Source organism: Nycticebus coucang, chromosome 2 (genome assembly GCF_027406575.1).
Source record: "Nycticebus coucang isolate mNycCou1 chromosome 2, mNycCou1.pri, whole genome shotgun sequence".
NCBI lineage: Eukaryota > Metazoa > Chordata > Mammalia > Primates > Lorisidae > Nycticebus > Nycticebus coucang.
This window is the reverse complement of record NC_069781.1, coordinates 157089729-157113674: the sequence shown is the minus strand read 5'-3', so window position 1 is coordinate 157113674 and position 23946 is coordinate 157089729. Positions and strand designations below refer to the sequence as shown.

Below are 23946 nucleotides of genomic sequence, written 5' to 3'. Positions count from 1 at the left end.
TCATAAATCTTGTTATTTTTAGCATCATGGGAGCATTAAAATATATAATCCTGAAGAGCAAAAAGGCAGATAATTTTTCTTTTCTTTCTCTCTCTCTCTTTTTTGAGACAGAGTCCCGCTGTGTCGCCCTCAATAGAGTGCTGTGGAGTCACAGCTCACAGCAATCTCCAACTCTTGGGTTTAAGCAATTCTCTTGCCTCAGCCTCCCAAGCAGCTGGGACTATAGGCACCTGGCTATTTTTTGTTGCAGTTGTCATTGCTGTTTAGCTGGCCCGCGCTGGATTTGAACCCACTAGCCTCAGTGTATGTGGCTGATGCCATAACCTAGGCAAGATAATTTTGAAAAAATTCATATAATTTGTTATTGAATTACAGTGACTGTTCAAACTTTTTTCTTTTTTGGCCTACATTGGAAGAATAAAAGTTGTCTTTTCTGGGCCACACATTAAATACACAAACACTAATTGAAAGCTGATTAGCAAAAGAAGAGATTCATGTATACTTTTCAAATAATCCTCAAATAATTTTCATGTGTCCTGTAGGCTACAGATTGGATATCCCTGGAAGATCTTAAACATTTATCATAGCTAACATTAATTAAGAGCACTTTTTAAATAGGACAGGATCACAAATCCATTTAATTAGCATTATTTTCTGTTTTATCTATATCCAGCATTTACATTTAATTTTATGTTGTGCTGAAATGCTGTTAGATCCTTTGTGCTTTTTTCACTCATCCCCCCCTTCCCCCGGGGCAATCATCTTTCACTTTATCTCAAGTGCCTTTTTTTCTTTTTTCCTTTTGGTCTTCTGTTCTGAGACACGGATCTTGCTTGGTTGCCCAGTGGGACTTGTACTCTTGGCCTCAAGTGATCCTCCCACCTTACCCTCCATATGACTTTGTTCTTTAATTTTTTTTTTTTGTTTGTAGAGACAGAATCTCACTTTATCGCCCTTGGTAGAATACTATGCATCACACAGCTCACAGCAACCTCCAACTCCTGGGCTTAGGCGAGTCTCTTGCCTCAGCATTTACATTTAATTTTATGTTGTGCATAAAAAGAGGGCGGTGCCCTACCCACTGAGCCACAGGCGCCGCTCTCTCATTATTCTTACAGTTGTTTCTATTACATTTAAGTGCTTTTAAAAATTAATTGCAGGCTCGGCACCCGTGGCTCAGTGGTTAGGGTGCCGGCCATATACACCAGGGCCGGCAGGTTCGAACCCCACCTGGGCCTGCTTAAACAATGACAACTATGACAACAACAAAATAGCCAGGTGTTGTGGCAGGTGCCTGTACTCCTAGCTACTTGGGAGGCTGAGGCAAGAGACTCACTTAAGCCCATTGCTTAAGGTTGCTATGAGCTGTGACGGCATGGTACTCTACCCAGGGTGACATAGTGAGACTCTGTCTCAGAAAAAAAAAAATTTAATTGGGGCTAGATGGGGTGGCCTATTCTGTAATTCTGTGCTTTGGGAGGCCAAGACAGCAGGATTGATTGAAGACCAGGCTGAGCAAGACCCTGTCTCTATAAAAAGTAAAGTTTGTTGAGTGTGGGGGCTTAGGTCTGTAGGCTCAGCTATTCAGGAGGCTGAAGGAGGAGGATCACTTCAGCCCAGGAGTTTGAGGTTATAGTGAGCTGTGATTGGGTCACTGCACTCTAGCTTAGGCAACAAAACACTGTCTTAAAAAAAAAATTAGCTAAGGACTCTACTTATAAATGAAAAATGGTCATCTTAGTTCCAATCACCTTCTCCTTTTTTAGGGAGTCACTTAACATGGTAAACTTACAATTTACAAAAGGCCTAACACATTTAATTGAGTATAGCTCAGATGTTCTTTATTCCTTTCTTAACACAGAAAGGGCAGAGAAAAGGCAGATTGAAAGGAGCTGCATTTCCCCATTCTGGGTTGAACACTTGCTCTACTTGGATCATCTGTGTCTCTAGGGCCACAGCTCTAGGAATTGCCTTGGTGTTCCTTCTATGACAAATGTTCACTGAGTTCCAGCTGTGTGTTTATACCATGCAAGATTAATACTGAAAGCCAGACTACCTGTTGGTAGAAAAGAAATTGAATAATTACCCCTCAAAATTTGAACATTTCTGTTTGTGGAAATAGCCAGATTTAGAATATGTATACAAACACCACTCTAAGAAATAGTGATACAGCTCTATACTGTGTAACATGAGAGATAGTCACCTTTAACTATCTTGTCAGATAACTGTATTATCAGTAATTTCTAATTTTAAGTAATTATATAAACTTGGTATAACAATGTTCATATCGGGTGGTGCCTGTGGCTCAAAGGAGTAGGGCACCAGCCCCATATGCCAAAGGTGGTAGGTTCAAACCCAGCCCCAGCCCAAAAAAAAAAAAAAAAACAATGTTCATATCATTTTACATTATATTCTGTTTCTGGTTTTCTGTTTGTAAATGTACATAGATCAAATAAGTTTGTTATATATTTTAACTATGACTCAGGCTTAGGAGCAGGCTTCATATGGAAGATATAGAAGTAACATGGCTTTCCCATGAAGACTCATTGTGATTGCATAGTCTTTGAGGACTGAACTTAATGTCATAAGCACAGTAAGAAAAATTAGCTGGGCATTTGTAATAGCACTGTCACAATGTTTAGCAATATTGTTATTTAACTTTTGTTTTTATACTTTTCTTAGGGACAGTCTCCCTCAATTCGCCAACTTATCATGCATGCCATGGCAGAATGGTACATGAGAGGGGAGCAGTATGATCAGGCCAAATTATCTCGAATACTTGATGTGGCCCAGGACTTGAAGGTGAGTTCAGAGGGACAGAATGACACTGACTGATTTATTAGTGGTAAAAAAATAAATTTTTGTGTAACAAAGATGCCTTAGGAATAATTTACATGAAACTAGCTCTTAGATAAAGTGAGCTGAGATTTAGAATTTTGCCTTGTTAAGTCAAAAAGATGGAAAGGAGAATGGTTTTAGGTATGTAAGCATGTTTTCATTTATTTTCGATTGCTGTTCTGTGTATTGTAAGGCTGTTTTAAAGTGATAATTGAACTTTTCTCATAAATAATCTGTAAGATGCCTGTAATCCTAGCACTTTGGGAGGCCGAGATGGGCAGATTGCTGGAGCTAAGGAGTTTGAGACCAGCCTGAGCAAGAGTGAGACTCTTTAAAAAAAAAATAATAATAATCTGCGAGATACAATTTTTGGGTAAATGAGGTATATTTCTTCCTGCATCAGTGGGATCTTCCAACAAATTGACTTGATACCATTAATCACTAGGTACATTAGTGTTGATAATGCAGTTTTGCTTAGAGAAAGGCTGTGTTTAGATCTTTAAAAATGGGGAAGGTTAATTGTTGATGCTTTGAATCTTGCTCTGCTCTAGATTTAGTTATTTGAGAAAGCACAGAGTAAAGTTTATTTTAAAGGTAGAATCATCTTTCAAAATGTAATATCTTAAGTAAGGACTAATGTTAAAACACTAAATTATACTAAGTTGTTTAAATTGTGACCAAGGAAATATTCTAAGTACTGTTTTATTCAGACTTGTTTGTGAAAAACGAGTCTAAGACCTGAACATACTAAGACAAATATTTACTTGATAGCTTGACTTCTAGTTTCTAATACTGATTTTTCTTAGGCCTTGTCAATGCTGCTAAATGGTACTCCTTTTGCCTTTGTGATTGACCTTGCTGCACTTGCTTCACGTCGTGAATACCTCAAACTTGACAAGTGGCTCACGGATAAGATTCGAGAGCATGGGGTAAGTAGGATTTGTTCCTTTGTTTCTGCTTTTAAATTTTGGTGGTGAAAATTGCTAAAGAAATAAATTTTTTAAATGGCAGTGAAGGTATTATTTATTCTGGATTTTAGTCAGAGCGTTTAGCAGTTTTTCTTAATCTGAAAGTAGTTGAGATCAGTTTCAAATATACTAAGAAACTTGTCTCTTTTTCAGGAGCCTTTTATACAAGCATGTATGACTTTTTTAAAGAGACGGTGCCCTTCTATATTGGGTGGACTTGCCCCAGAGAAAGACCAGCCCAAAAGTGCTCAACTTCCTCCAGAAACTCTGGCCACAATGTTGGCCTGTCTACAGGCTTGTGCAGGGTAAGAATTGCTTGAAAACAGCCTTTTAATCCTGGAATTGAATTATGTGGATAATTGTTGATTTGTGGCAGGGAGGTTTGAATGTGGAGGAATAGTTCAAGATAGGTCAGTATTGTTTTGAATGTTGTTTTGTAGTTTCTTGTATTTCTCTGGTTGTGATATTAGGGTACTTATTGGCCTCATAAAAGGAGTTGGTAAGTGCTTTTCTTTCTTGTAGTTTTTGTGAAAAAGAATGATGTTAACTCTTTAAATATTTGGTAGAGTTCAGCAGTAAAGTCATCTGGTCCTGGGTTTTTCCTTGTTGGCAGATTTTTGAACTTTGAGATTTAATAACTAATTGTTACAAGTCTATTCACATTTTCTATTTCTTCTTCAGTCAGTTTCTGTAGTTTGTGTTTTTCTAGGAATTTGTTGATTACACCTAGGTCATCTAATTTGTTGTTTATATATCAAATAATCTTTCTACTTTCTGTAAGTTTGGTGGTAACTTATTCTCAACTGTTGATTTTCTGTAATTTGAGTCTTTTTTTCTGGGTCAGTTTAGCTTGTCAATTTTGTTAACATTTTCAAAGAACCAACTCTTGGTTTTATTGGCCTTTATGTTTCTCCTTTCCATTTTATATATTTAAGCTCTAAACTTTTTTCATTCTGCTTACTTTGAATTTCATTTGTTCCTTTTCTCATTTCTTAAGATAGAACATCAAGTTGTTTATTTGAAGTCTTTCCCATTATTCATATTTTTGCCTTGTACTGACCCTACCCCACCTCCCCTTAGAAGACAGAATCTCTTTTGCCCCAGGCTAGAGAGTTTGCTAGCTCACAACAACCTCAAAATCCTAGGTTCAGATGATCCTCCTGCCTTAGCCTCTTAAGTAACTGGGACTATAGGCACCAACAGCTATGCCTTTTTGGGGGGCAGGGGGTGGAGAGATGGGATCTTGCTCTTGGTCAGTATGGTATTGAAATCCTGAGGATAATAATAATACATATATATATTTATTTTTATTTACTTATTTATTTTTTTGAGGCAGTCTTACTTTGTAACCCTAGGTGAATGCTGTGGCTTCATCATAGCTTACAGTAATCTCGAACTCCTGGGTTCTAGCTATCTTTTTGCCTCAGCCTGCACCTCCCAAGTAGCTAACAGGATGTCTAGCTAGTTGTTTTTTTTTTTTTAAGTAGAGATGGGGGGTTCACTCTTGCTTAGGCTGGTCTCAAAATCCTGAGCTCAGGCAATCCACTGGCCTTGGCCTCCCAGAGTGCTAGGATTATAGGTGTGAGCCACTGTGACCAGCCTGTTACTTTGTTTTTTAAAGTTCTGTTCCTAAGCACTATCCAGCTATTATTTTTGGACTGTATTTCTCTCTCTCTCTTTTTTTTTTTTTTTTGAGACAGAGTCTCACTTTGTTGCCCCTAGTAGAGTGCTGTGGTGTCACAGATCTCAGCAACCTTAAACTCTTAGGCTCAAGCAATTCTCTTGTCTCAACCTCTGCAGTAGCTGAGACTACAGGTGCTCCCCACAATGCTCAGCTATTTTTAGAGACTAGGTCTCAAGGATTCGCTGTGGCTTAGGCTGGTCTTGAACTTGTGAGCTCAGGCAGTCCACCCACCATGGTATCCCAGAGTGCTAGGATTACAGGCGTGAGCCACCGTACCTGGCCTGTTTTTTTCCATTCTTGTTAAATTTTCCGAGTGGTGCCTGTGGCTCAAGGAGTAGGGTGCTGGCCCCATATACCAGGGGTGGTGGGTTCAAACCTGGCTCCTGCCAAAAATGCAAAAAAAAAAAAAAACAATTTTTTTCTTTCATGTGTTTTTTTGTTTTTTTTTGAGACAGAGTCTTACTTTGTTGCCCTCTGTAGAGTGCTGTAGCATCATAGCTCACAGCAACCTCCAGCTCTTGGGCTCAAGCGATTCTCTTGCCTTAGCCTCCCATGTAGCTGGGATTACAGGTACCCACCACAACACCCAGCTATTTTTGTTGTTGTTGTTGCAGTTTGGCCAGGATGAGGTTTAAACCTGTCACTCTCTGTATATGGGGTCAGCGCCCTATTCACTGAGCCACAGGCGCCACCTCACAGCAACCTTCAGCTCCTGGGCTCAAGCGATTCTCCCGCCTCGGCCTCCCAAGTAGCTGGGACTACATGCACCCGCCACAACCCCCGGCTATTGCTGGATTTGAACCCACCAGCTCAGGTGTATGTGGCTGGCACCTTAGCTGCTTGAGCCACAGGCGCTGAGCCTGGGGCTCAGTTTTTAAGTGTGTGTGTTTTTATAATTGTTACATATTCCTGATAGTTTGATTCCTTTATTATTATAAAATATCTTTACTTCTGCCAATACTTTTTTTTCTTAAAGTTCAATTCATTTGATATTGTAGTTTTTTCTGGTTGTTGTTTCCATATGTATCTTTTTCTTTTAAGCTATATGTGTCTTGATCTAAAGTGTGTCTCTTAGAGAACATATGGTTGGATTATCTTTTCAAAATCCATTCTATTTCTGCCTTTTAATTGTTGCATTTAAACCATTTGCAGTAAATGTACATAGTGATAAGGTGGGGTTTATGCCATTTTGCTGTTAGTTTTTCTGTTTATACTTTGCATTTTGTTCCTCTGTTTCTCCATTCTTGCCTTTCTTTCTGTTAAATACATACTTTTAGTGTACAATCTAAATTCCTTTCTTGCTTTGTATTATTTTCTTATTATTTCTTATAATTACTTATTATTTCTTCGAACCCGCCAGCTCAGCTGTGCAGCTGCCGCCTTAGCCTCTTGAGCCACAGGCGCAGAGCCACACAGTTTTTCTTTTCAGATTTTTGGTTAGCCTATTGTTTGTTCCAGCTCAGCCAAACAAAATTTAAAACAATTATTTTTAAATGTTTAATACCAACACATTTCGTGGGAAAGAGTTTTTGTTCTGGGCCAGCTCTTAGGTCAAATAAAGACAGCCTTGCCATTATAGTCTGACAGGGATTCCCTAAACATGTGAAATAATAATAGTTCTTTGAGAATGAAGCTAGATGTTTTCACCCTGTTCCAGCCCACCTCTGGTTGCTGTCAGTTTTTTATTTTGTTTGTTTTTTTTGAGACAGAGCCTCAGCTATTGCTGTGATAGAGTGCCATAGTGTCACAGCTCACAGCAACCTCCAACTCCTGGGCTCAGGCAATTCTCTTGCCTCAGCCTCCCAAGTAGCTGGGACTACAGGCACCCACCACAATGTCTGGCTAATTTTTGGTTGTATTTGTCATTGTTTGAGAGGCCTGGGCTGGATTTAAACCTGCCAGCTCTGGTGCATGTCTCTAGCGCCCTAGCCACTTGAAATACAGACGCCGAGCCCATCATCTAAATCTTAAATAGACAAAACTCAAATCAAGGGACAGTCTACAAAATAACTTGACTTGTACTTAAAAAAAAAAAAAATCAATGTCAAGAAAGACACATAAAGGCAGAGGAATTCTTCTAGATTAAAGGAGCTAAACAGAAGTGACAACTCAATGTAGTGTACTGAGTCATGATCCAAGGGGAAAATAGCTATGAAGAGAACAATGTGGGAATAATTGGTGCAGTATAAATATGTTTGCTTTGATTTATTGGTGTTTAAGCTTCTGATTTTGATAATCTCACATGGTTATGTAAGAAAATGTTCTTATTCTTAGAAAATGTATACAGTATTTCCAAACTTAAGTGCTTCAGTGGGAAAAATATAGAAAGAATGGTTAGAAAATAGGCCAAGATGTTAACCCTTCATGAGTGACCCTTTTATGGGAATTCATTATAATATTCTTGCCTTTTTGAGCTTGAAATTGTGTCAGAAATAGGAAATTACCCCCAAATAATAAGGATTAATATTTTAATTTGCCCTATTTTATCAAGTCTAAGATATCCCTTAAAAATATTTTGACATATCCTGCAATCCCATTACTGGGCATCTACCCAGAAGGAAAAAAATCCTTTTATCATAAGGACACTTGTACTAGACTGTTTATTGCAGCTCAATTTACAATCGCCAAAATGTGGAAACAGCCTAGATGCCCACCAACCCAGGAATGGATTAACAAGCTGTGGTATATGTATACCATGGAATACTATTCAGCCATTAAAAAAATGGAGACTTTACATCCTTCGTATTCACCTGGATGGAAGTGGAAGACATTATTCTTAGTAAAGCATCACAAGCATGGAGAAGCATGAATCCTATGTACTCAATTTTGATATGAGGACAATTAATGACAATTAAAGTTATGGGGGGGGGAGCAGAAAGAGAGACGGAGGGGGGGGTGGGGCTTGGTGTGTGTCACACTTTATGGGGGCAAGACATGATTGCAAGAGGGACTTTGCCTAACAATTGCAATCAGTGTAACCTGGCTTATTGTACCCTCAATGAATCCCCAACAATAAAAAAAAAAAAAATTTGACATATATATCTTTATCTTTGTATTTTTAACACCCTTCTCCAGTAGAAAAATTAGTATATATTCTTGCAGCTTACTCCTGTCTGGAGTTCACACCATAGAATTCAAGAGCTTCCTTATTTCTTTCAATTGCTGCTTAATACTTTATTGAATAGATTCTATGCTTTCCTCAGCCAGTCTCCTGTTGGTGAACTTTGTTTTCCCTCTTTGTATTACAGATAGTGTTGCAGTGAGTAGTGGTTTGTATCTGTCATCTTTCCTCATGTGTATTTAGTACTAGAGATGGATTTTGCTAGGGTTAACGGGGAAGTAAATGCATGTATCATTTTGTTAGGTATCACAAAATTTTTCTCCATGAGGATTGTTCCAATGTGTATAACTACTAGCAGAAAGAGTACCTGTTTCCCCATACACTTGCTCATAGTGTATATACTAGTCTTGAATGGTAAGACATGGTGTCTTTTTCAGGTTTTAATCACTGGGGAGTGTTAGTTTGAATTGAGGTACATTTTAAAATGATGTTTCAGAGGGCTACTTGTGCCCTTATATTTGAAATAGCTTTAATTGTTTTGAGCATCTTTTGGAGATTACTGATATTACTACTTCTTACTCTAAGACCGATAAGTAGACCTAGACCCACACCTTTAGGGGCATATCTTTCCCTTTTCCATTCTCTATTAGTACTGTCTCGTGTTTATACTGGGGGTATATGTTCTGAGAAATGTGTTGTTAGGTAGTTTCATTGTTGTGCGATAATTATAGAATATACTTAAACCTAAATAGTGTAATGTACTACATTTCTGGGCGATGTGGAATAGTTTATTATTCTTAAGCTCCAAACCTGTATAGCCATTACTGAATTTACTGAAAACGATTACAGTATAATGGTAAGTATCTGTATATCTAAACCACTGGTTCTCAACCTTCCTAATGCCATGGCCCTTTAATATAGTTCCTGTGGGTTGCGACGCACAGGTTGAGAACTGCTAATCTAAATACAGAAAAAATACAGTCAAAAAATACAGTATTAATCAACAGGACCACTGCTATATGCATAACCACTTTGTTGACTGAACTGTCACTGTGTGGTGCATTACTATATTTTTCCTTCTGGCTCCAGTGGATGTAAAAAACCTTATAACATTTGTAGTCCCATGTTTGAAGCACTATTATTTTGGTGTTGGCACAGGCAAAAATAAAAGAAGGGAAAATTTTCTTTTAATTTTTTTTGACACAGAGTCTCACTCTGTTGCCCAAGCAACCTCAAACTCCTGGTTTCAGTAGACTTCCTCAGCCTCCCAAGTAGCTGGGATTATAGGAACCCACCACAACACCTGGCTAATTTTTCTAATTTTAGTAGGTATGGATCTCGCTCTTGCTTAGTCTGGTCCTAAACTCCTGAGCTCGAGCAATCCTCCTGCCTTGGCCTTGCAAGGGTGCTTGGTATCACAGGTGTGAGCCACTGCACCCAGCCACAAGTAAAAATTTTCCTAGGTTTTACTGTAGGGATTTAATGTAATTACAGACTTAGGTAGTACAGTTAGCACTCTAATTTGCCTTTTTTTTTCCCCCCAAAGACAGAGTCTCAAGATGTCACACTGTGTACAGTGCTATGGCATCATAGCTCAAAGCAACCTCCAATTCGTGTTCAAGTCATCTTCTTGCCTCAGTTTTTCTGTTTTTAGTAGAGATGGGGGTCTCGCTTTTTCCTCAGACTGGTCTTGAACTCTTGAACTCAAGCAGTCCACCTGCCTTGGCCTCCCAGAGTGCTAATGTTAGGATTACAGGCGTGAGCCACTGTGTCCGGCCTGCCTTTCTTTTTTTTTAAACATATGAAACAATTTACTTATCCGAGTGGCCACCTTTATTTATTTGGAGACAGTATCTTGCTCTGTCACCCAAGCTGGAGTACAGTGGCATGACTATGGTTCACTGCAATCTCACACTCAGGCTCAAGTGAAGCAGTCTGACATATAGCTAGGACTACAGGATAATATTTTAATAAAAATATTTGTTTTTAGATGTGGAGGTCTCACTGTGTTGCCCAGGATGGTCTTGGACTCCTGGTCTCAAGCAGTCCTCCTTCCCTGGCTTCCCACAGTGCTAAAATTACAGGTGTAGCTACTGTTCCCAGCCATACTTTTACAGTTTAATGACAGTAGTAAAGTTCTGAATTCAGGAGGGGTTATTTAAAATAGTAGTATCAGGTTCATGTAGAACTTCTGAGTGCAAGGAGTCTCATAGTTTTATGAAGCATAGATGTTGAGTGTCTTACTTGAAATGCTTGGGGCCAGAAGTATTTCAGATTTTGGATTTTTGGATTATTTTATACTACTTATTTGCTAATTATGCATCCCAAATTCAAAGATCTAAAATCTGAAATACTCATTGGAGCATCATGTCACCACTCAAAAAGTTTCAGATTTTAGAGCATTCTGGATTTGGAATGCTCAACCTGTGCTAAGAACCTAAGACAGGAATGTGAGTTTTTATGTCAGAATTTATCCTACTTTACATTTGTTTTAGAGGTCAGTCACTTCTTACAAAATGTACTGCCTAGGTATGGTACTTTTATTTTTATTTAATATCTTTGTTTTATCTTTGACTATGACATAACTAGTGTAAAAATTGCTTGCCAGTTTGCTTTGCTGTGTCTGGATTTGGACATACTTTTTGACAGAATGCTCAAAGATATGGAATGTTTCTTGGAGAATTTTAAAGTATATTGTTTTTATTATACTCAGGCAGAAATTTAGCCATGTGTTCCAGTAAGTTTTCTTTATTAGAAAATCAAATTGGTTTATGTAAGTGTTCTGGGGATAGCAAGTAATTCTGTTACTTCTCTTTGTAGGAGTGTTTCTCAGGAGTTATCAGAGACCATTCTGACCATGGTAGCCAACTGCAGTAATGTTATGAATAAGGCCAGACAGCCACCACCTGGAGTTATGCCAAAAGGACGCCCTCCCAGTGCTAGCAGCTTAGACGCCATTTCTCCTGTTCAGGTAAATGAATGCTACAATTGCTACATCTGCATTTGTTCACAGACTTGGAATAGAATAGGCTTCTACAGCGTCATTAATAAATTGTCTAAATTTATTATATTAGAGATAACTGCATGTCTTGCATCCACTTGTATTTTAAAAGAAATCCATAAATAGGTATTGTAGTTGAGAATTTTAATCATGAAATAGAATGTGTCTGAAAGTAAAGATGCAAACAAAACGATTTATTTAGGTAACTGGAAAGGTTTCTTTTTAAAATAAGTATGACATTACTCTGGAGAAATAAGCACTGCCTTTGAACCTGATGTGTCTTGTTTGTAGCTTCACGGGCCAAGCAACAGTGCTAGAGCATAACGACTTGTTATAACTGGGGCTCTTCAGCTCTCAACTGAACTGCTCTTTTAAAAACAAGGTACATTTAAGTTACTCCCTGACATCGACCACCCCCTTCTTTCTGGGAGCAACATACTGCGCTTCTATTTTCAGCTGCATTGAATGGCAGTTTGGGGTTTAAGGAAAGAAAGAGACACTTAGTGATTCTTCAGTGCCTACTTTATAAAAGGCATTGCATTAGCTTGTCATTTTCTATAATCATGAAGCCGTGTAGTAGTACCACACACTGTAAGAAGCTTGGATGTGTAGTTATTAGATATTTTAAAAAATATTTTGATGAATAGCATACCTTGTTTTTGTTTTCATAATCAGAGCTGATCTTCCCCATCTCCCATAGTTCTCAAATTTTAACTACATTTATTTCTAATTTTTAATGTTTTCATTTGTGTTGAAAGTAACTTAGCTTAAGATATTTGTTTTAAAATGGCTTATTTGAAATTGCAAGGACTTAATGTAATAACTGTCCCATGTCATTGATAAATGTTTAGTGGTATAGCTGTGGAGTAATTTATCTTAAGTATTTACTCTGGAGGTTTTGTAGCTCTCTTCTTATGGCTCTGGTATAGCTCAAGTATCCCTAATCTGGAAATCTGAAATGCTCCAAAACCTGAAACTTTGATCACTGACATTGACACCACATGTGGGAAATTCCACACCTTACCTCATGTTATGTGTCAAGCCAACACAATCATAACTTTATTCATGCACAGAATTATTAGCAATATTATTATATAAAATTATCTTCAGTTTAGATGTATAAAGGTATATATGAAACACAAATGAATTTTGTGTTTAGACTGAGACCCCACTCCCAAGATATATCATTGCATATACCCAAAATTCAAAAATATGGGAAAAAAAAAAAAAGAAAAGAAGAGAAATTTGAAACACTTCCAGTACCAAATATTTTCCATAAGGGATACTCAACCTGTACTTTGGCAAAGGCTAACTCTTTAAACCCTATTCCACATATGACATAATAAGAAAAATAACTGGCACATTTGACTTTAACATTGGGACATAAATATTGTTATGATTGTGTGGGTGTTGTAGTTTGCTTATTAAAAAGTAAAAGCTATTGCTAAAGGTTGCTTTACCTGTGTGATGTCCTTGACATACGTGTAATACATTTTTATAATGTTTTTCTTTAGATTGACCCTCTTGCTGGAATGGCATCTCTTAGTATAGGTGGTTCAGCTGCCCCTCACACTCAGAATATGCAGGGTTTTCCTCCAAATTTGGGTTCTGCATTCAGTACCCCTCAGTCACCAGCAAAAGCCTTTCCACCCCTTTCAACCCCAAATCAGACAACAGCTTTCAGTGGTATTGGAGGACTTTCATCACAGCTTCCAGGTAAGGAGGTTGTGAGTGGGAACATGGATTATTTTTGTAAGTTTCATTGTGCCTTAATGTATGGTAAGGGTTTGGACCCACTGCAATAAGGAAAGCTGCTTGGCGGCGCCTGTAGCTCAGTGGGTAGGGCGCCAGCCACATACACCCACCCTGGACCTGCCAAACAACAATGACAACTGCAACAACAAAAATAGGTGAGCCTTGTGATGGGCACCTGTAATCCCAGCTACTTGGGAGGGTAGGCAAGAGAATCTTAAGCCCAAGAGTTTGAGGTTGCTGTGATGCCACAGCACCATAGTGAGGGTGACATAGTGAGACTTTGTCAAAAAAAAAAAAAAAGCTGCTTAAATGAAGTTGTGTAAGCTGCTTCATCCTTTATAGTTGGGAAGAGAGAAACACATTAGTACATTCAGTTAAGTATAATTGGAATAAAGAATAGGATATTTGAGTTGTAAAGTTGGTCGAATTATTCAGTAACAATTCTGCATTACCAAGTGATAGTATGAACAGTAACTCGTGTTAATTATGTATTCTAAAGAGCTTAGATTAAGAAATCACAGCTTTATGAATTATTTGGGTTGGTATAACAAGGGTAGAAAGATCTACCTGTCATCTTAGATTCAGACATAAATTATGACTGCTTTATACTTCACAAACCTTGAAAATGATAATAAATCCCTAAATCTTTTCAATTTTTTAAAAGTATTTTGGTTCATAAGTTTACATTGAAATAAAGGCTGTTGTTTTTTCCACTTGTGCCTACTTTGAGTTTTCTGTATTTTTTATGATTACAAGTTACAGTACTAAAACCTAAGGACTGAAATGTTGTCATGATTATGTAATCTAGTTAATACTGCTGGTTTTTAGTTCAAGCCTTGATGAATCACTTAAACCAAAGTTACTGTACTTATTAACACCTTCCTAGCAAAGCTCTAACTATTATTAATATTCTGTTGGTTGAGAGGAATAAAGAAGTTCTGACTCATCATGAAATTCTCCAATTTTAATCTCTGAGAAAGGCAAGCTAGCCTCTTTATTTTGTCTACTTTAGATAGGCTGGTATGTGCCTTGAGAGTGTGTATGCATTGCCATTTTTGCATATTACTGAGAAATCAAATAATTTTAAAAGCTGAAGAAATTTTGGCATTATTCATTTTTGCATACTCTTGCTAGTTTTCATTCTCTATAAAATTGACTAGATGTATAATAAGGGAATTAAGAAAGACCCTGACTTTTAAAACTAACTTACACTGAGATGTGAATGAAGTCAGGTATATGAATAATGATAGGGTTTTTGGCTGGCTTCATTCTCTCTAGTAGGTGGTCTTGGCACAAGCAGCCTGGCTGGTATAGGAACTGGGACTCTTGGACTCCCTGCTGTGAATAACGACCCTTTTGTACAGAGGAAACTGGGCACCTCTGGACTGAACCAGCCTACATTCCAGCAGAGTAAGATGAAACCTTGTAAGTGGTAGTGTTGTCTGTGATTGTGAAGTGTGACTGAAGCACATAAATTTTTTTCAATTGTCTTATTTGTTGTCCCTAGAATTAATATGAACAAAATACTGATTTATCTTAATATATTGTTAGATATATGTTCATGTTCTCCTAGACTAGTGGGAATAAATTCATGAATTTCAACTGTTTAAAATTAGAGGTATATTCCTGCTTTTGCTCTGGATTCCCAGAAAAAAGTAGTGGTTAATAGGCAGCAACCTGACAATGTTATTCTAAAAGTAAGAAGTAGGTATGGTAAAGAGAAGAGATTTAAATATATAAGTATAAATCTTATACTTAATGTTAAAATTTGTTGGTTTTTTTTTTTTTTCTTTTCTTTTTTTAACAAGTCAGGACCAAACATGAAAATTCTGATTTCTGTTTTCAGCTTGGTAGGTTACAAAGTAAATAATTGTTTTAAGGTTATGGCTTTATAATATATATACTCTTATGTCATAAATATTGCCATATAACATATATGATAGAATATGAAACCAGTTTTTAAAGCTTCACCTCCTTAGTAATTTCACTGTCTTAACTAAAGAGAGAGAAGTCAATACATAGGTATATTGACTTACAAGCCTGTGTCATTGTGTCTTGATGCTGTTAGTGTGAAAGACGTTGTCTGAATGTTATGTTTTGTAGCATGCTGTGTGTTTATATCAGTCTGCCATGCATACACATTGATAATTCTTATATGTTAAATGCAATTTTTATTACAAAGCAAGTAAGGACTTGTTAACCTCTACTGAGGTTGTATTAAGGGTAAGTGCATTAAGAGTTTGATGTTAGTTAACTTTTGTAATAAGTCTCAGTGAAGAAAATGTTAAAGTGGAACTAAGGCAATTTTGTTAAAGTTGTATTATGTCTTTACCTAGAACACATCACTTGACTACAATACTAAACTTTATATAATTTCTTATTTTTTTCTTTAAAGTTACTTACACTGGTCTCTCTGGCTGGGTATTTTATGAGAAAGTAGAGGAAGGGCTTAAGTGCTTACTGATTACTTTTCTTTTTCCAACAGCGGACTTGTCTCAGGTGTGGCCAGAGGCAAACCAGCACTTTAGTAAAGAGATAGATGATGAAGCAAACAGCTATTTCCAGCGGATATATAATCACCCACCACATCCAACCATGTCTGTCGATGAGGTGAGTGTCTAAGATGATGTAATTATTTATTGTTTTAGGCCAGTCTTATGCACCCTTTTCTGGGTTTATAGAAATCTAGCTCAAAGTGTCTTGATGTATTTATGTATCTTTTGAAACCTTAATATTTGTTTTGAGTTAATAGTCTTCTATTAAGAATATTTGAGTTACGTTCTTAGTAATGGATTCCTTTTTGTGTGTGTTGTTTTTGTCTTTTCCAGGTATTAGAAATGCTGCAGAGATTTAAAGACTCTACTATAAAGAGGGAACGAGAAGTATTTAACTGTATGCTAAGGAACTTGTTTGAAGAATATCGGTTTTTTCCTCAGTACCCTGATAAAGAGTTACATATAACAGCCTGCTTATTTGGTGGGATAATTGAAAAAGGACTGGTCACTTACATGGCACTGGGTCTGGCCCTGCGATATGTTCTTGAAGCCTTACGCAAGCCTTTTGGGTCCAAAATGTATTACTTTGGGATTGCTGCACTAGATAGATTTAAAAATAGGTAAGTGGCTAAGTTATCTACAAAACTTTCTTTCTTAATAGAAGGAGCAGTAATAACATTTTTCAATTACTGGGTGTCAGGCCTCATTATTATACATATACTAACAAATCTTACAGTGACTATATGAAATAAAAGAGGAGGAATAGAAAACATTGCAGTTCACTATAATTATCAAATAAGTTGTAGGAAAACTAAAATGAGATAGGGTTTTTTTTGTTATTGCTGTTTATTAGGTATACTGTACTATATATGCAGTACAAGTCACTGCTTTTTGATATCCAGTTTTGACAAACTTATACAGTTGTGTAACAGATATCACAATCAAGAAAGTGAGTAGTTTCACACTTTCCACCACTCCTAGTAATTGCTGATTTCTATAGTTTTATCTCTAAAGTTTTTCCAGAGTCTTTTAAATGGAATCAAACTATTTGTGTTTTTTTTTAAGTCTGATGCTTTTGAGATTTCTTCATGTTACTGCATGTTTCATTAGTTTGTTCCTTTTTATTGCTACCTAGTATTCTGTTGGCTAGATGGACTACAAATTGTATTTCCATTCACATGGTAATGAAAATTCAAGTTGTTTTCAGATAGCAGTTTTTAGGAAATTTGAATCTAATTTAAGGTAAAACATGACCTTTTAAAATCAAAGATAATAATTATTTTTTGATATAAAATGAGTGAAATTCACAAGTATTTTCCTCTTCCACTTAACATCATTTGGCGTTCTATACAAATAAGTTAGTCCTGAGGAAAATGGCCTACATTAGCACTTGAACAAAAGTTGTTACCCTGTTTCCCCGAAAATAAGACCCACTTACAGGAAAGATAAGACGTCCCCTGAAAATAAGACAGAGTGCATCTTTGGGAGCACACCTTAAAATGAGACACTGTCTTACTTTCCGGGAAACAGGGTAGCAGTGCTGCTTTTCTCCTTACGAGAAATCATGACTGAATGAATGTTTTTGTTGGCAGATTGAAGGACTATCCCCAGTATTGTCAGCATTTGGCGTCAATCAGTCACTTTATGCAATTTCCACATCATTTACAGGAAGTAAGTGTCTTCAATACCTAAAACTCAAATAGCTATCTAGTAATTGGAAGGTTTAGTTATTTTGATTTGTTTGGAGATTTGCTAGGAATGGTATTGCCTGCGCATTTTGTGGCTTGTTACTAAAACATGAAAAATGTCATTCTTGGATTTTCTAAGCCAGCGGGTTTGCTTGATTATCAAAGCTTTTACTAGTTCTTTTAGCAAGACAGTGCTATTGAAGTGTTTTATTGTTATTAAGAGAATCTTTATGCTAACATATAGAGAAATCCTGCCTGATTCTAAAGGAATTGGAGTGTAGGAATCTTGAATATAAAACAATAAAACTTTGATTTAAATGTTAATACAATTCAGAACTGTTATGCTTAAGACTTAGACCAATGTTTCTTTTCCTTTTTCTTTAACTGTTGGGGATTCATTGAGGGTACAAGAAACCAAGTTACACTGATTGCATTTGTTAGGTAAAATCCCTCTTACAATCATGTCTTGCCCCCAAAAGGTGTGGCACAAACCAAGGTCCCATCCCCCTCCCTCCTTCCCTCTCTCTGCTCTTTGTTTCCCACCCCACCCCCCTTTTATCTCCCTCTGCTCTCCCCTTCCCCCACCCCCACCATGTCCTTAATTGTCCTCATATCAAAATTGAGTACATTAGGATTCATGCTTCTCCATGCTTGTGATGCTTTACTAAGAATAATGTTTTCCACTTCCATCCAGGTTAATACAAAGGATGTAAAGTCTCCATTTTTTTTAATGGCTGAATAGTATTCCATGGTGTACATATACCACAGTTTATTAATCCATTCCTGGGTTGGTGGGCATTTAGGCTGTTTGCACATTTTGTCGATTGTAAATTGAGCTGCAACAAACAGTCCAGTGCAGGTTCCTTATGATAAAAGGATTTTTTTTTTTTTTTTTTTTCTGGGTAGATGCCCAGTAATGGGATTGCAGGAGCAATGGGAAGTCTAGCTTGAATACTTTGAGGTTTCTCCATACTTGCTTCCAAAAAGGTTGTATTGGTTTGCAGTCCCACTGGCAGTGTAAAAGTGTTCCCTTCTCTCCACATCCACACCAGCATCTGCAGTTTTGAGATTTTGTGATGTGGGCCATTCTCACTGGGGTTAGACGGTATCTCAGGGTGGTTTTGATTTGCATTTCTCTAACAAATAGGGATGATGAGCATTTTTTCATATGTTTGTTAGCCATTCATCTGTCTTCTTTAGAGGTTCTATTCATCTCTCTCTTGCCCATTGATATATGGGATTGTTGGCTTTTTTCGTGTAGATTAATTTGAGTTCTCTATAGATTCTAGTTATCAAGCTTTTGTCTGATTCAAAATAGGCAAATATCCTTTCCCATTGTGTAGGTTGGCTGTTTGCTTTGGTTGTTGTCTCCTTAGCTGTACAGAAGCTTTTCAGTTTAATTAAGTCCCATTTGTTTATTTTGTTATTGCAATTGCCATGGCAGTCTTCTTCATGAAGTCTTTCCCCAGGCCAGTATCTTCCAGTGATTTTCCTATGCTTTCTTTGAGGATTTTTATTGTTTCATGCCTTAAATTTAAGTCCTTTATCCATCTTGAATCAATTTTTGTGAGTGGAGAAAGGCGTGGGTCCAGTTTCCGTCTTTTACATGTGGATATTCAGTTCTCCCAACACCATTTATTGAATAGGGAGTCTTTCCCCCAAGGTATGATCTTGTTAGGTTTATCGAAGATTAGGTGGTTGTAAGATGTTAGTTTCATTTCCTGGTTTTCTGTTATATTCCAAATGTGTGTGTCTCTATTTTTGTACCATGCTGTCTAGACCGCTATGGCTTTGTAGTACATCGTAAAATCTGGTATGGTGATGCCCCCAGCTTTATTTTTATTACCAAGAACTGCCTTAGCTATACGGGGTTTTTTCTTGTTCCATACAAAATGCAGAATCATTTTTTCCAAATATTGAAAGTATGATGTTGGTATTTTAATAGGAATGGCATTGAATAAGTAGATTGCTTTGGGAAGTATAGACATTTTAACAATGTTGATTCTTCTCAGCCATGAGCATGGTATGTTCTTCCATTTGTTAATATCCTCTGCTATTTCCTTTCTGAGGATTTCCTAATTTTCTTTATAGAGGTCCTTTACCTCCTTTGTTAGGTATATTCCTAGGTATTTCATTTTCATTGAAGCTATGTTGAAGGGAGTTGTGTCCTTAATTAGCCTCTCATCTTGACTGTTACTGGCATATACAAAGGCAACTGATTTGTGGACATTGATTTTATATCCTGAGACATTACTGTATATTTAGATGACTTCCAGGAGTCTGTGGTTGAGTCTTTGGGGTTTTCTTAGTATAAGATCATGTCATCAGCAAAGAGGGAGAGTTTGACCTCCTCTGCTTCTATTTGGATTCCCTTTATTTCCTTGTCTTGCCTAATTGTATTGGCTAGAACTTCCAGCACTGTGTTGAAAAGTAATGGTGACAGAGGACAGCCTTGTCTGGTTCCAGTTCTAAGAGGAAAAGCTTTCAATTTTACTCCATTCAGTAAAATATTGATAGCTTTGATCTGTTTCAGAAATGTGCCACCTATGCTTAATACTCTTCAGTGTTCTAACTAGAAAAGGATGTGGGATTTCATTGAATGCTTTTTCTGCGTCTTTTGAGAGGATCATATGGTCTTTATTTTTGCTTCTGTAATATGGTGGATAACGTTTATGGACTTGCGTATGTTAAACCATCCTTGCATCCCTGGAATGAAATCTACTTGGTCATGATGTATGACTTTTTTGATGATAAGCTATAATCTATTGACTAGGATTTTGTTGAGAATTTTTGCTTCTATATTCATTAATGAAATTGGTCTGCAATTCTCCTTTTTAGTTGGGTCTTTTCCAGGTTTTGGTATCAGGGTGATGTTTGCTTCGTAGAACATGTTGGAGAAGATTCCTTCCTCTTCAATTTTTTGGAATAATTTCTGCAGTACAGGAATAAGCTCTTCCTTGAAGGTTTGATAGAATTCTGGTGTGAAGCCATCTGGACCAGAACATTTTTTTTTTTTTTTGTTAGAAGCTTTTTTATTGTTTCTTTAATCTCAGTGCATGAAATTGGTCTGTTTATAAGCTCTATTTCTTCCTGGCTAAGTCTTAGGAAGAGGGTGTGATTCGAAATATTGATCCATTTCCTTCACATTGTCAAATTTCTGGGCATAGAGTTTCTGGTAGTATTCAGAGATGATCTCTTGTATCTCCGTGGGATCAGTTGTTATTTCCCTTTATCTTTTCTGATTGAGGTTACTAGAGATTTTACTTTTCTGTTTCTAGTTATTCTGGCCAAAGATTTATCTATTTTACTTACTTTTTCAAAAAACCAACTCCTTGTTTCATTAATTTTCTGAATGATTCTTCTGTTTTCAATTTCATTGATCTCTAATTTAATTTTGGAGATTTCTTTTCTTCTATTGGGTTTAGGCTTAGATTGTTCTTCTTTTTTCCAATTCTATAAGATGGCTTGTGAGTTTGTTGATGTGTTCTCTTTCTGTTTTTCGAATGTAGGCATCTAAAGTGATAAATTTTCCTCTCAAAACTGCTTTTGCAGTATCCCACAGGTTTTGGTAGCTTGTGTTGTCATTGTTGTTATGCTCAAGGAAGTTAGTGATTTCCTGTTTTATTTCTTCCTGCACCCATCTGTCATTCAACAGAAGGTTGTTTAATTTCCCTGCCTTTGTGTGGGGTCGAACGTTTTTATTAGAGTTGAGTTCCACCTTTAGTGCCTTATGGTCTGAGAAGATACAAGGTAAAATTTCAATTCTTTTTATTCTGTTGAGGTTTGTTTTGTGTCCTAGGATGTGATCAATTTTTGAGAATGTTCCATAGGGCCATGAGAAGAATGTATATTCTTTATCTTTGGGATGGAGTGTTCTATACACATCTATCAAGCACAGTTGTTCTAGGGTCTCATTTAAATCTCTTGTATCTTTGTTTATTTTCTGTTTAGGGGATCTGTCCAGCTCTGTAAGAGGAGTGTTAAAGTCCCCTATTATTATGGTATTATCAGATATCATATTGCTCAGACTGAGTAAGGTCTGTTTCAAAAATCTGGGAGCATTTAAATTGGGTTGATAAATATTTAGAATTGAAACATCTTCTTGTTGTATTTTTCCCTTGACCAATATAAAGTGACCATCTTTGTCTTTTTTGACTTTAGTTGCTTTAAATCCATATGAATCTGAAAATAAGATTGCAACTCCTCTTTTCTTCTGAATTTCATTTGCCTGAAAAATTGTCTTCCCTTAACTCCCTTAACTCAGAGTTTTGTTTTCTGAAGCTAGGTGTGTTTCTTATAGACAGCAATTGGATGGCTTGTGTTTTTTAATCCAGTCAGCCAATCTATGCTTCTTCATTGGAAAATTCAAGCCATTAACATTTAATGAGGTAATTGATAAGTATGAGAGTCCATTGCTTAGTTTTATCCTTTGCATCAATGTGGAAGCTAGGTTCTGTCCTTTAATTGCTGTGTTCTTACTTTGCTGTTGATCCATTGTGATGGTCACTGTGTAGAACAGGTTCAAGTATTTCCTGTAGAGCTGGTCTTGTTGTGGCGAATTTCCTCAGTGTTTGTATATTAGTAAATGATTTGATTTCTCCATCAATTTTAAAGTTTAGCTTAGCAGGATATAGTATTCTGGGCTGGAATTGGTTCTGTTTAAGTAGATTAAAGGTAGGTGACCATTGTCTTCTTGCTTGGAAAGTTTCATTAGAGAAGTCTGCAGTCACCCTGATGGATTTGCCCCTGTAAGTCAGTTTGGAAGCATCTTTTCTTTTCTTTTCTTTTTTTTTTGTAGAGACAGAGTCTCACTTTATGGTCCTCGGTAGAGTGCCGTGGCCTCACACAGCTCACAGCAACCTCCAACTCCTGGGCTTAAGCGATTCTCTTGCCTCAGCCTCCCGAGTAGCTGGGACTACAGGCGCCCGCCACAATGCCGGGCTATTTTTTGGTTGCAGTTTGGCCGGGCCGGGTTTGAACCTGCCACCCTCGGTATATGGGGCCGGCGTCTTACCAACTGAGCCACAGGCGCCGCCCGCATCTTTTCTTTTGTCTTGAGTTTGGACAGATTCATCACAATGGGTCTTGGAGAAGGTTGGTTAGAGTTGAGGTGACCTGGGGTCCAATATCCCTCTTAAAGGAGTGTGTCAGAATTTTTGGTGATAGTTGGTGAAATTTTCATTTATACTATTCTCTAGTATGGCTTCCATTTCCCTGGGGCATTCTTCTTCCCCTTCTGGGATACTTATCACTCATATGTTTGAATGCTTCATAAAGTCCCATAATTCTGTCAGTGAACATTCTGCTTTCTCTCTCTTCTTTTCTGCCTCCTTAACTATTTGAGTTATCCTCAAAGAGCTTTGTCCTCTACCTCTGAGATTCTTTCTTCTGCATGGTCTAATCTGTTGTTGATACTTTCTTTTTTTTATTGTTGGAGATTCATTGAGGGTATGTTGATACTTTCTATTTCATCTTTAAGTTCCCTAATTGACTGCTTCAGTTCCATCAGCTCTGCTATATCCTTTCTATATTCTTCATATTGTTCATCTCTTATTTGACTCTGTTTTTGGATTTCCTTTTGGTTATTTTCCACTCTATCAGCAGTTTCCTTCATTGTTTCCATTATTTTCTTCATTGTTTTCATCATCTGTATTCTAAATTCATTTCTGTCATTTGTAGCATTTCTTTATAGGTGGAATCCTCTGCCGTAGCTACCTCACGGTCCCTTGTTGGGGTTGCTCTGGACTGGTTTTTCATGTTGCCAGGATTTTTCTGCTGCGTTCCCATGAGTAATTGCTTTCATCTGTTTCCTTACCCTAATTTTCCTTTCACTTCCTCTTGCTCTTTAAGTTGCCGTGCCTCTGGACCAGGGTTTTGACGAGTCCTTTTGGTACAGGACCAGAAGGATGAGAAGGTTGAAGAGCAAGAAGGGAAAAAAGAAAAGAAGAAAAAGGAAAAGAGAGAAAGGAGAGGGGGTGGGTAAAAGGGAATTTTGACAAAAAGAAGAGGGACACAGAAAGAGGGAGACAGAGCAATATTGGAGTACAGTAGGGTACTTTCACCCAACCTCTGGGGGTGCCAGGTTGGGTGTTTCCCTTGAGGTCAATGGCTCTTTGCCAGCCTGTTCAGACGCAGTACCCCACCTCCACCAAGTAGAGAGGAAAGACAAAAATGCTATAAATCAAACCAAAACAAGCAAACAGAAAACTTTACGGGATAAAATTGGGGGAGAAACCAAATAATAGGAGTAGAAACACTAGCAAAAATGAAGTTCTAATTGTTGAAAAAGGGAACAATGGGAAATATTATATTTAAACTAGAAAAATGAAGAAAGAAAAGAAAAAAAATGAAAAGTATCTATAGGACAAATGTTGAAATTAAAAACAAAACAACAACAACCCCAAAACAAAGGAGTATATATCTCTTGCTGAATATTGTCTGGGGAACAGGTGATCT

General features: G+C 37.2%; 1 protein-coding gene and 1 non-coding gene across 8 annotated transcripts in view; both read left to right on the top strand.

The window, feature by feature from the left end:
* CNOT1 (CCR4-NOT transcription complex subunit 1) overlaps positions 1-23946 on the top strand; it is a 116904-nt gene that overhangs the window by 59139 nt on the left and 33819 nt on the right. For 3 of the 7 annotated variants that reach the window (XM_053603021.1, XM_053603015.1, XM_053603046.1), the window contains exons 14-22: positions 2683-2802; positions 3645-3767; positions 3960-4111; positions 11372-11522; positions 13067-13268; positions 14586-14732; positions 15793-15917; positions 16136-16422; positions 17395-17473. In XM_053603021.1, coding sequence (XP_053458996.1) covers positions 2683-2802; positions 3645-3767; positions 3960-4111; positions 11372-11522; positions 13067-13268; positions 14586-14732; positions 15793-15917; positions 16136-16422; positions 17395-17473 — 1386 coding nt within the window. The remainder of the gene's footprint in view (positions 1-2682; positions 2803-3644; positions 3768-3959; positions 4112-11371; positions 11523-13066; positions 13269-14585; positions 14733-15792; positions 15918-16135; positions 16423-17394; positions 17474-23946) is intronic. The other 4 variants (XM_053603056.1, XM_053603031.1, XM_053603038.1 and 1 more) reach the window with 2 other exon arrangements.
* Positions 11807-11942, top strand: LOC128580294 (small nucleolar RNA SNORA50). The gene has a single exon (XR_008378594.1). It is a non-coding gene; the product is annotated as a small nucleolar RNA SNORA50 (small nucleolar RNA).